Source organism: Myotis daubentonii, chromosome 3 (assembly GCF_963259705.1).
Source record: "Myotis daubentonii chromosome 3, mMyoDau2.1, whole genome shotgun sequence".
NCBI lineage: Eukaryota > Metazoa > Chordata > Mammalia > Chiroptera > Vespertilionidae > Myotis > Myotis daubentonii.
The window spans coordinates 176,941,882-176,954,536 of NC_081842.1; the positions used below are offsets into that span (position 1 = coordinate 176,941,882).

Sequence of the window (12,655 nt, forward strand, 5' to 3'; positions counted from 1 at the left end):
AACTCAAACCCACAACCTCTGCAGCAAGCAACCTGGGAGTCAAACTACACCTCTGCAGCAGTCTCCCCAGGACTTGGTCAATGACTGCCAAATTCCCTGTGCTGTGCCCCCACTTCCAACTTGGGACCAACCAGAGAAAGCCAAATACAAACCAATCACACAAGAGGCTTCTCTAACCTGGTTCCAACTTCCTCATGCCAATAATTTCCAATAAAGTACATCTGAAGCCTGTGTTTCCCACTAAAAAGATTTCCCACCACCTGCCTGCTTGTGAGTCTCTACCAAACGCGATGATGACTAATTCCTTGCTATAGCAAGCTCTCATTTGGGCGGTCTTGTTTATTCCCACAGCTTTTCTGGAGGTTCCTCTGAGGTATGGTTTGCACTGCCCACAACCATGGATCCCAGCCTACACCCAGGGGTGGCACCGAGCGGCTCCTTTTCCTCACTGCTTTACAGCATCAAGAGCCAGTGCCTACAAGGTAAGTGAGCACTGGGTCTGAACTCCACACTCCCGTGGTGAGATTCTTAGCATCTATTCTTGTTTAGTAACCGGATTTTGTTACTAGTTCCTAATTGCTTGGCATCCTTTGTGAAATCAGGCCATTTTTTCCATCCCCTTTACTTGTTTTCCTCTGTCTTTACATAGGTTCTGTAGGCCTGCTCAGAATGGTGAATTTGTGGCTCTCACCAGATCAACATCCATACAGACTTTGTTGTGGGTCACCAATAAAATAGGGTAAAGTTCACCTTGCATCTAGATATTTTGTCCTAAGCACTTAGCTTTTCTCAGTTTGTTTGTTTTTCTGCCTTCTGAGGGTGAGCGGAGTGGTTGCTGCCTGCATTTAGAGACAGCAAACTGTCAGATTAGGGTCCTGAGACACACAATGCACAAGCATTGCTTTCGACGGACTATTGCCGGCTCTCATGGGGTTGTTTAAGTATGCATCTTCTCCAAGTCTCACAAAAAAAACTCCATCTTGCATGTACTCTTATTACAATCCTAATTTATTCACTTACCTAAGTAGCATAATTTCAGCAAGATAATTTGGGCTTTCACTGGCCACTCTGAGGAATATTTGAAGTTGAACAAAATTGTTCATTTGAGAGATACTTGAAATATAAAAGAAATTAATATTTCTAAGGCCCAATGGGTAGCATTTGTGTTTTTTTTTGTGACTGATGTGCAAAGGCCTTCAAACAAAATTCTGATTAAAAAGCTACTTATTAAAATATGTTTTGACCAAAGTTATGAGTAATTTGACAAACTTAAAGTACCAGCATACTCCCTTTCCCTAGTAAATCATTTCCTTCCTTGTCCTATAGTTACCCCCTAAATATAGCTCTATTCTTCTGATTTGTCTCCTTCTGCCCCTGTGTTGATACTTTTTACCTTGACAAGATGTCCTATATTTTCCTAAAAGACTCTCTTGAAGACCTCAATATGTCAGTTACCTGTAAATATGTATCTTGCCAGATATGAAAGCTATAGTAGAATTGAAACCATGAACCCAACCTGAATTAAACATTATAATTAAGGATTTCCCTAAACCCAGACATGACCAGTAACTATTCATAGAAAAATTTAGAATTGTTTTGAGTGCATACAACCCAGGGTTACCCGGCATATCAACTTTTACACATGTTGGTTGGAACTTTAGATGCTAAATCCTACATGGCAAAAGGAATTGGACTGATTCAGAAAGGGACCTATAGGATCTCTTTTTCCACAATAAACCTGAAGGTCAAAGAAAGACCTAGAAAGTCTCCTAAAAACGAAACCTTAAATATTTCCACTAAAACTGGTTGGATAATAATTTAGCTCTGCAAACAGAGAAAATATGACACTGTAGGAGGTTTTGGGATAGATCTGGAAATAACTTCTGACAATATTTGTGAGCACAGACATAATAGCAGCTCTTTAATTGGAGACTTAATAATGAAATAGAAGTTAGAATGGAAAAGACTCCTTTACCTGAACTATAACACTTGGCACAACATTTTGAAAGGGCCCTAGAGAAAAAATGAGACAGGACTCCAAACAAATATATGGACCTGCAGCTGAAACAATTGGGTGGCCCACTTCCTAACAGAGCACTTACTGACAAGGATACCTGTAGAATTTGTAAACAGAAGGTAACAATGGGAAAAAGATTTTCCTATTTTGGAAAAGAAAAAAGAAAACAAGGAATAATTTCTCAGTTCAGATCAATGAAAGTACTTCACAGTAGTCTGCTTTAGTAAATTAACTATAAATATAAATGGCCATCCTCACCAATTCTTGGTAGATATATATGCCACTCTTTCTTTTTTTCTTTTTTCTTTTTCTTGTCACTCTTTCTACATTAAACTGCGCCACCTTTGATCAATCTCTTCCTTGGGAATTACTTATTATTTATGTGAATACTGTGGGCCATGTTTCCAGTGGAATAAAAAAGACTGCAAGAAACATATAATTAATTCTACAATAAGTTGTTAATGGTACCACTCTTGCCCTAGGTAGATAACAGATCAGTCTCAACTTGTTGGTATGAGTAGTATGGACAATTGCATTGCTCGAAATTTTTGGTTGGCTCTTAGTCATTGTAGTGTTTGTGTCATTGCTAATAGTCCTTGTTTACTTAGATCAATGAATTGGGCATTATAGAGCAGGCTATACTTAACCATTAAGAAAAGGTGACTTAATCCTCTAAGGCCAGTTCTCATAGCCTACAGGATTTATTCTCTTTTCCTGAATTGGTCAATTGGTATTCCTGGTACTGATAATCTTAAAGGGACTATTAGTTGCTCTTGCTTTTGTCTTAGTGGTTGTTTTACTGGCCCATTATGTTCTATACAAAGTTGTAAATGCTTCTGTGCAGCAACTCCCTTATCAAATCATCACCATGATAACATGACAGTAAAAAGGTCAAAAAGATCTTTTGATCCAATTGACTGTGGAAACAACTGGTCAATTCTGGGGCGATCTGGATCTCTGGTCTTCTTTGAATTGGTCAACCTACTGTAAATGAAAGAATGATCAAAAAGGGGACAGAGGGGCTGAATATACAAATGGAAAATGGCCAGATTACATAGAACAATGGAACTCTGACCCAAAGCTCTAAATATGGAGTCTGGACTTGGATAGCTTAGATAGGAGGTCAGCATACATTTTCTGTAAAGTTCCAGATAGCAAATATTTTAGGCTTTGTGGGCCACATGGTCTCTGAAATAACTAAAAGTCATAGACAGTAGTAAACAATGGACATGGTTGTATTCCAATAAAACTTTATTTATAAAAACAGGCAGTGGGCTCATTAGGCCTGCTGGCTGTATTTGCTGACCCTTGGTTTACATCTCTGTAAGTTTAAAAGCTTCTCCCCCTTTCTTACTAAGAGGAGAAAATGAAAGGATATTAACACTGATTGAGTTCATACTATGAACTGGGCATTATACTCAGAGCTTTTACATTAATCATATTATTTAATCCCTGCAAATCTATCCCTATGCTACAGATAAGAAAATGGAATTTCAGAAAGCTAAAATAGATTGTCTACAATCACATGGCTGGTGGGAAACAGAAACTCCTGACTCCAAAGTTCTCTTTCTTTCCCATCATCTCAGCTCTTATTTTCCATCCTCATGTCTTCCTTCACTAGCATCTCTGGTCACCCTTGCTTCTGACTCTATAGCAACAACAGCAGCAAAGAAATAGCAATAGAAACTAACTTTTATTGGGTGATATATTTATAATATATATCCTTATTTATATTAAATAATCATATATATTTTTATTTAGTCTCCACAAAAATCCCATGAAGTATATTTTCCATTTCCTAGATAGGGAACATCAAGTTCACAAACTGAGAGTTGGCAAGTTCAGCATTGGAACCCCTGTTTCCTAACTTCTAAATCCCAAAGTAGGACTTTATTTCCTGGTCACCATCATTTAATTAACACAGGAGAATATTTTTCTCTCTCTCTGGACCTTTCTAAGTACAGCTGCCAAGTCAATTCTGACCAACAGAAGTAGCTGAGACTGGATTAATGGTTTTGGAGGGAATATCAAGTTCAATGGAATGAAATCCTGTTAAAGCAATATGGACTGGTGTCCAGGAAATATCAGAAACTCTGGTGCTTTGTCAACAACTTGGCTATCAGGCTAAAGTCCACCTGGATTCCTCTTTAATGAGTTCTTTAAAGGAAAAATGACTTCTCAGAGCATTTGATGCAGATCACTCAAAGTTCTAAGCAGGAAGAAACCGCTGGATTTGGCTGACATTTCCAAAAATATAAATACATAGGCTCAAGGGTAGAAAGTCTTTGTGTTTTTTAAAAGCTGTATATTGAAAGAGAAAGAATTCAGAACTATTTCAAGATGATATGATTGGAAACTCTTCAGACTTCTTCCTTTTGTAGTCCCATTTTAGGCAGTTTTCTGGCTTGACTTGAGGTGAGCTTCTGATGGAGAAGTGTGCCTGTCTCCCAGTCTTCCACTTGACCTTCCTCCCATTCGGTAGCCTGTGCCAACAGAAATGTTGGAGGCTGCAGAGGAGGCTTGGGGGGAAGCTTTCAGTGGTCTAATGAGGAAAGTGCTATGTGAGCCCCAACGCTGCGTCTGTTTCAAGATCTGACCTTGCAACCTCAGACACTAAAATGCCACCAAGGAGAGGCAAAGGAAGGAGAGGGGAGGAAAGGAGTTTTGGAAAGGGGATGGAAGGGAGGGGAGGGAATAAGAGAGGAGGGAAGTGATGGGAAGGTGAGGCAAGAGAGGAAAAGGGAAGGGAAAGGAAGGGAAGGGAAGAGGAGAGAGGGAAGAGAAGAGATCTGGCTTCATACCTGTGAAAGTATCTAACATTTCTGCCTCCATAAGAAAAAGAAATTTTTTCCTGTTCAACAAGATCCATGCTGAATAGCCAATATAAACAGCTAATGTCCATGACAGTCTCCTACCTCAAAGCCTTAGCTTTCACAAACTCCTGATTGCCAGGGAAGCCTATAGCAGCACCCTCAGTGGAGGACACTTTTGGGTTCCGAACCCTTCTCTCTTTGTCTTTGACCCCTTAGGGCCCTTCTCTCTTATATTGGGCTTGGTGTACAACCAGTAGAATATTGGCACCTCTGTCATAGAGGCACCTGAATGGTCATCTCGGTCAATGCTTTCAAACATGCTCTGGGGAGCCATGGAGCTTCCTAAGACACCCACAGGTGCAAAGGCCCCTTTTGGCTTCCCCTTCCCTACCCTTCCACACAAAAACCTTTCAGTATGGAGCAGCTCACATTTAAACTGTTTTTCATATTGAGCTTTTGTTCTTTTGAAGGAGATTCCAAGTCTAAAAAATGTTTGACAGTTACTGATGCAGCCCAAGCCCTCTACATGTCTCATTCATCTTTGTACCTCTGATGCCTACCATGGAACCTGGCACAATGGAGGCGCTTAATTACTACGTATGGATGAAGACACGATAAATATTTCATTCATTCATCTACTCATCTGTTCACTGGAGAAACACTTGTTCAACTCCTGTTGGGTTTTGAGGACCATTTGCCCGTAACTTCTGTGACCCCATTGACTGCCAGCCCTCAGTTAGCCAGTGCATGTGGCTAGGAAGTGTCCTCTTCTTCCCTCGCTGCGCCATCTCTGTGTGACCTGTGCTGTATCCCAGAGCACTTCAGTCCGAGGGTTAAAAGTGAGGTGATATTAACAGTAACAAACGTTATTATATATATTTTTTGCTTTATTCCCAACCCACTCTTGCACATTCTCTCTCATTTGCTGGCCTGGTTCCTCTTTAAGATGTGCTCTGCTGTAATCTTTGTGTCCTCACACACAGATAAAAGTGGTGGGAAGAGCCTTTTGCTGCAAAGATATGGAGCCTTAATAGAATGTGTATCCAAAAGTGCTTTGAGCAAAGGAAACAGCTCTTTAAGGGTCAGAGGTTGTTCTTAAGTAGGGTTGTCTGTCAACCAGCTGGGTACTTGTGAGAAATTTAGGATGCCAGGGAGAAGATACTCGCCCAGAATAATTGATGCTATTGTTAAAAAAGCACTTTGTGGTCAACTATCAGCCAAATCTTAGTTTTCCTCATGAGAAAAAGCCACAGCTTGTTGGTAGCATCTCCATTTGGTACCGGTATCATTCTTCCAGCTATTTAACCTAGACTTGTGGTCCCTTGCATCATTCAGCTAACTTTTAACGGCTGCCTTTTAATGTTTTATCCATTCATTCATGAACTGAATTATTCAACAAATACTCTTTGAATTCCCACTGTGTGCTAGGGATTCACCAATCAATGAAATAGTCAAGAATCCTGCCCTTTTGGATTTTATATTCTAGAGGCAGCAACATGTACAGTAAATGAAAAGAGAAATAAAGATGGAGATCTATATGGAGTTTCAGATGTATTGAGCGCTGAGGATAAAAATAAAAGCAGGGAAGAATGTTAGGGAGTGCTGGGGGGTGGGATTACCATTTAGTTCACATGGCCCAGGTAGAAAAGAACTCTTGGCAAAGATGATGGTAATCCTAGGAGCTAGGGGATCTATTTTACAGATGAAAACATTGGCTCAGAGAGGTGAAGTGACTTGGTCAAGGTCACACAGGGGATTAGTGGCTGAATAGGTATTTGGACCCAGATCCGTGTGACTGTGTATCCAGGCTCTTTCTACTATGCTACATTGCCACATTTTTTTTCACCTGTTAAACCCAGGGCTGGGCTAAGCCAGGATGTGTAGAATCTCACCTTTCTGGCATTAACAATCTTATGCCAGTGGCCTTTTCTGAGGGCTACAGAACCTTCTTACTAGTAATTGCTATCAGCAATATCAGAAATGACTGATGCCATATTACTCTCCTGCCCACTTTGGAGTAATTATTTCTGGTTAGAAATAATCTAAAAGTTTGATCTTTAATGCACAGACACAATACTGAACAGTGAAAATGTAAGAAAGTTCCTGCTGCTCCGAGATGCTGTTAAAATTAACCAGTGTGGGGGCATTGCTATTGTTTATGGTAACACATCATTTAGGTTTTTAAAAATTATATTTATAAAGATCCTGGAAAAATAATGCTGAAGAAATCTAAATAGATGGGATGCCCGAGGATTCTGGAAGGGAAGCACACAGCCAGGCTGTTGATGAGGTGCCAGAGGTTCTGGGCCAGTGAGTCCTGTGGTGTGATGTAAGAGGCATGCTGCTACCTAGCCGTGCCTGAGAGCAGAGCCTCCAGGATCACTAGCTGGATCTTGTAGCTAAGTTCTAACCATGAGAACAAGGGTTGCCTTTTTATTCTGCTATACCTGTAAGGTCAGGCACAGTGCCTGGTACTTAGTTGACGTTTCAATAAATGTTTGTTGAATGAATGACTGTATGATGACAAAAAGATCTAAACCCAGGTAATATAAGAAATAGATGCTGGAATGGGGAATGTACACCGCTCTTTCTACATTCCCTCACCTACTCCTGAACCTTACTCTTGTTCCCTAGGATTTCCTCTATAGTAGTTCCCTAGGGATGCCAAGAGAAATATCACAGGCTGAGTGGCTTAAACAGCAAAATTTTATTTTTTTGTCCTAACCCCGTGGTCAGCAAACCACGGATCGTGAGCCACATGCGGCTCTTTGGCCCCTTCAGTGTGGCCACGAAGTTTCAATTGCACTGTATGTGTGTGCCCGCACATGGTATTTTGTGGAAGAGCCACACTCAAGGGGCCGCAGTTTGCTGACCATTGCCCTAACCTATTCGGCTCAGTGGATAGAGAGTCAGCCTGTGGACTGAAGGGCCTTGGGTTCAATTCCAGTCAAGGGCATGTACCTTGGTTGTGGGCACATCCCCAGTAGGGAGTGTGCATGAGGCAGCTGATCGATGTTTTTCTCTCATCAATGTTTCTAACTCTCTCTTTCTCTCTGTAAAAAAAATCAATAAAATATATTTTTTAAAAAATTTATTTTCTCATAGTTCTGGAGGCTAGAAGTCCAAGAATAATGTGTCATTCGGGTTAATTTCTTCTGAGGTCTCTCTCCCTGGCTTGTAGATAGCTGTTTTCTCCCTCTGTCTTCATGTGGTTTTCCCTCTGTACATGTCTTTGTTCGAGTCTTTTCTCATTGGGAGACCAGCAATATTGAAATAGAGCCTACACTAATAACCTCATATAACCTTATCACCTCTTTAAAGGCCCTGTCTCCTAATGCAGTCACATTCTGAGGTACTGGTGATTAGGACTCCAACATGTGGGTTGGGGGGGGGTATAACCTCTTAAGCAAATTACTTGCATTTAAGTTCTCCTCTCACTTCTGCTTTTGCAAGGGGACACAGGCTAAGTTAAGGCAATATTTAACCTTTCTCTTCCGCCTCTTATCTCAAACTACACATTTATATGTTTATCTATCTACCTATCTATTTGTGTTGTTGTTGTTTTTTGTTATAATTGTGCTGTTGATGCTGTGTGTGTGTGTGTGTGTGTGTGTGTGTGTGTAAAATTTCATCCAAATAGAAGATCGCTTCAAGAAATTCTGTAAGGTGGCAGCTGTGCAAGTACCAGAAGCTCATGACTGTCAAGTTGGCCCTGGATGTGGAGATCGCCATCTACTGCAAGCCTCTGGAGGGCGAAGAGAACCGGCTGGAATCTGGGATGCAGAACATCAGTATCCACACCAATACCACCCTTGGCTACTTAGATGGGCTGATGAACCCATTTTATGGGAACCTCAACTATGGCCTGGGCTTTCAGGCCAACCTGGGCTCTGGTGGGAGCTCTTGCTCCTTCAATTGCACCAACTCCTCCAAGACGGTGGTTGCGAAGAAGATTGAGACCCAAGATTGAGACCCAAGATGGGAAGCTGGTGTCTTAATCATCTGATGTCCTCCCCAAGTGAATGACTACTGTGGGCCTTCCTGTCCTCCAGGCCTTGGGACAGGAGCTGTGCAGGGGAGCAGCGGGCACAGGAAGCCCAGCCTGAGGCTCAGTCCCAGTCCTCAGCTCACCCTTGGGGTGGGGGTTTACTGCCTGGGGGACTGCCTCTTTCTCATGCCCCCAACTAAAAGCCAAATCAAGTGGGTTTGTTTTTTTTCCCAAGCTGGCTCTGCCAACCCTAAAAAAAAAGAAATAAAAGAAATAATTCTGTAAGGAAGATTATAACAGTATCTGAGAAGTAACAGACCTTTCATGCTTGATATTTAAGCAGCCTTAATTGTCTAGTGCTTTTGACAATGCTATTCTGATTCATGAGTTGTCATATGCTATGCAGGCCCCATTAAAGGCTATACAAACCCCTTTTGAGCTTTCTTAGGGCTAAGTAATTATTCCTTGATTGATGGAAAAGTAAGCACACCTTGATTGCTTATGTAATTTTGAATTAATTACATTACTTCCAGATTTGTATGTTATTGAGGAAGGCACTTATCAACTGATTGTAATTAATGTATAACAACTTTCTAATATACATAAAAGCTTTAAACAGTTAAGATATTATAGCTCCCCGGTTCAATTCATTCATTCATTCATTCATTCAGCAAATATTTATGGAAGTTTTAATATGTAGAAAGTGCTTTGGGAGTTGGTGCAATAATACCGAGAATTCATAATGCAAGATGGGGATTAAAGGTACCCACAGAAAAAGTGAACTACCAATATACAGAATAGTTGCTCTAGCTTTCTATTGTTATCTTTTACTTGTATCAGGTCAGATGGGAAAATAATGACCAGTTTGAGCAACATAATGTAGGGAATTGGTCGTAGAGGTGATAGAAAAGAAGTCAGCAAAGAAATGTAAGGTAACCCTAAGATTTTCAGCAGCAGGAAGCCCTACCTCTTCCTGTTTACAAGGACCAAAGGAGGTGAGTTTTTCTGGAGCCCAGAGGCAGAAGTCACTAGGGCAAGCTTGACCACTGCAGGCCTGTCACATGGGATGTGCAGCTATGGAAATAATGCTCCCCCTGAGCCTAGAGAGAGGGGTAGAGAAAGCTCTGGCTGCCCCTTCCTCTTCTCCTCTAGTCTCATCTGTACCTCGCCTGTGAGCTACAGGCTGTGGAGGTGAGCCCACGCTGTGATACAGAGCAGAGGAAGGGCGAGGAATGTTCCTAAGGCAATGGGTCTAAAGGCAATAGATCTGAAATTCTTAGCCTTGTATAGAACTCTGGGTTTATCATTGTAACACACATTACACTTACATGTAGAGAAAGTATTTACATTATAGATAAGCGACTTATAAATCCGCTGTGTGTTTCTGGGTGAGGTGGGTGTGGGAGTGGGTAGACTGCTTGCCTGGAAGAAAAGGGAAGAAGAAATTCCTCTCCAATAGCAGATCAAATGGGCCATGTTTAGTTGTAAGTTGTCTACCATCAAGGTAAGATATTAGGAAGGGTGAAAAGAGATGGAAACTCACTTTGTGATTGAGCTGAGGTAGGGATACAATGATGCAGATAGTATAAAAATATAGCCTTACTAGGAAGCACTTAGCCTTTGTTTAATCCACTAACTAGTTGTTTCAACAAACATTTATTAAAAAGCAATGAGGGCCCAGGTGCAGAGTCAGGTGCTGGTGATATGTGCACAAATAGAGTTGCTTTTGGTTTTATGAATTTTGCAATCTAGTGGCTGATAAATATGTTTATTTTTCAAATGGTGAATTTGAAAACAAATGTGAATAAGTACTAACTGTGATTAAGTATAGTAAAAAAAGAGTGGGCAGGTATAGTGGGGGATTCATTTTAGGGGGATACTGATCTAGCCTGTGGAGTCAGGGAAGGCTTCTTAGTTGAAGAGATGAGTGATCTGAAATTTTTAAGTATCATAGGAGTAGGATTAAAAAAGGTAAAGGGAGGAAGTGGGGAAGAGTGTTCCAGGGATCAAGAAGAGCCATGTAAAGGCCCTGGGGCAGAGGAAATATTCCAGTGGGGACATGCTGTGGTGAGAAGTAGAATCTTTTGGTGGAGTTTTTCAAACAGATTAATCAACTGTATTTGAGGGGACTCACATATCACACCATTCAATAAACTTCCAATTCCACTTCTGAATATTTATTTTAAAAAATAAGAACACTGATTCGAAGAGATATATGTACCCTTATGTTCATTGAAGCATTGTTTATAATATGCAAGACATAGAAGCAATTTAGGTGACCATTGATAGATGAATGGATAAGAAAGATGTGGTACATATATACAATGGAATATTTTGCATTAATAAAAAATGCAATCTTGCCATTTATGACAACATGGATGAATATAGAGGGTATTTGTGCTAAGTGAAATAAATCAGGCAGAGGAAGACAAATACCATATTGTTTCACTTATATATGAAATCTAAAAACAAAACAAAGCAGACAAACAAAACAGACTCATAGAAATAGAAACCAAAGTGATGGTTACTGGAAGGGAGCGGGTTAGGGGATGAGTGAAAAGGGGAAGGGGAATATAGTAAGTAATATTCTGATAAATTTATACAGTGAGAAATGATTACTAGAATTAGTACAGTGATCACATCGTAAGCTATAAAAATGTTGAATCACTATATTGTACACCTAACACAAATTTAACCAATATAATATTGTATAGCAACTATACTGTTATAAAAAAATAAATTAAGAAAAAACCTTACAACCCTAAAATTACATGATCTAGAGCATTAAATTGCTTGCTGACATTGGGTTCAATTTATTGAGTGATGCTTTGAGAAATAAAAGAATAGCAAGCGACAGGGTGCTTTGGTGAGTGGAACATAGCGCACCGACATGTTGAGTAACCTTTTATGACAGCACATGATTAAGTACTTCAGTGAGGAGTCCACATGGCTGGGAGGATTAGAGGTCGGGAAGAAAGTAGAGTGGGATGGGGCTTCGTGTTGTGTTTCCTAAGCAGAGAGCTGGAATGCTCCACTCCGTGGGAGGAGGTCTGACTGAAGGGGAGAATTTTTGGCAGCCAGCAGGTAATCCTATATCAGCTGTCAACTGTGTAGCTCTCAGGCAGGAGCAAGGACACTGGGAGTACCACTGCTGCTTTGGGGGTACCCTAGGTGCTTCGTGCGTATTTTTCTTTCTTTCCTAACTGTATGAAATAGTATTATTATTCCATCTTATGGACAAGGAAACTAAGACTCAGTGATTTGGATTGCATGCCATGGTGACTTGTTCAGACCTTGGCCAGCCTGGGGTTAGAACCCAGTTCTGTCTGGCTCTAAATCCAATGTTCTCAACACAGTCCTAGGCATCCTTCCCCCACCCCTTGTAGTGTGTATGTGTGTGTTCTCACTTTATTCCCTATTCTAGCGTATAAGTTCTTGATAAAGGAGGGCGTTAAAAGAGTGGGGAAGGGAACTCATTTTTAAAAATCTTATTCACCAATATGCTTGCTCATTACATAGATTATCTTACTTAATGTTCAACATAAACTGCATGTTATCTATTCTTCTCTCCATTTTACAGATGAGGAAATTGTGTTAAGTATTGGGTCTATCAGGGAAGCAGAGCTGGCACTTGATTGTAGGTATGCTTCATCACATTAGTCACAACCCAATAAGATGTACTTTTCTCCTACATTAATTTATAAATCAAATACAGTTATAATAAAAATACCAAGAGACTTTAAAAATTTTTTTATGTAAAAAGAAGCAAGTAAGAATACCCAGAACAAAGACAAAGGGAGCACCTGTCCTGGAATATGTTACAGCACATCACAAGGC

At 40.5% G+C, this 12,655-nt stretch overlaps 1 protein-coding gene across 1 annotated transcript; it reads left to right on the forward strand.

Annotated features, from left to right (window-relative positions):
• The first annotated feature begins 392 nt into the window (after positions 1–392).
• LOC132229484 (keratin, type II cytoskeletal 8-like) lies at positions 393–8,819 on the forward strand. The gene is made up of 2 exons (XM_059686088.1): positions 393–482; positions 8,471–8,819. Exon 2 carries the CDS (start codon positions 8,525–8,527, stop codon positions 8,798–8,800), a length of 276 nt encoding a protein of 91 aa, XP_059542071.1. The 5' UTR covers positions 393–482; positions 8,471–8,524; the 3' UTR covers positions 8,801–8,819.
• Positions 8,820–12,655: the final 3,836 nt, after the last annotated feature.

What these genes read in the sequence shown, in the direction of transcription:
- LOC132229484 (XM_059686088.1), top strand. Translation starts at nt 8,525, where the DNA reads ATGACTGTCAAGTTGGCCCTGGATGTGGAGATCGCCATCTACTGCAAG.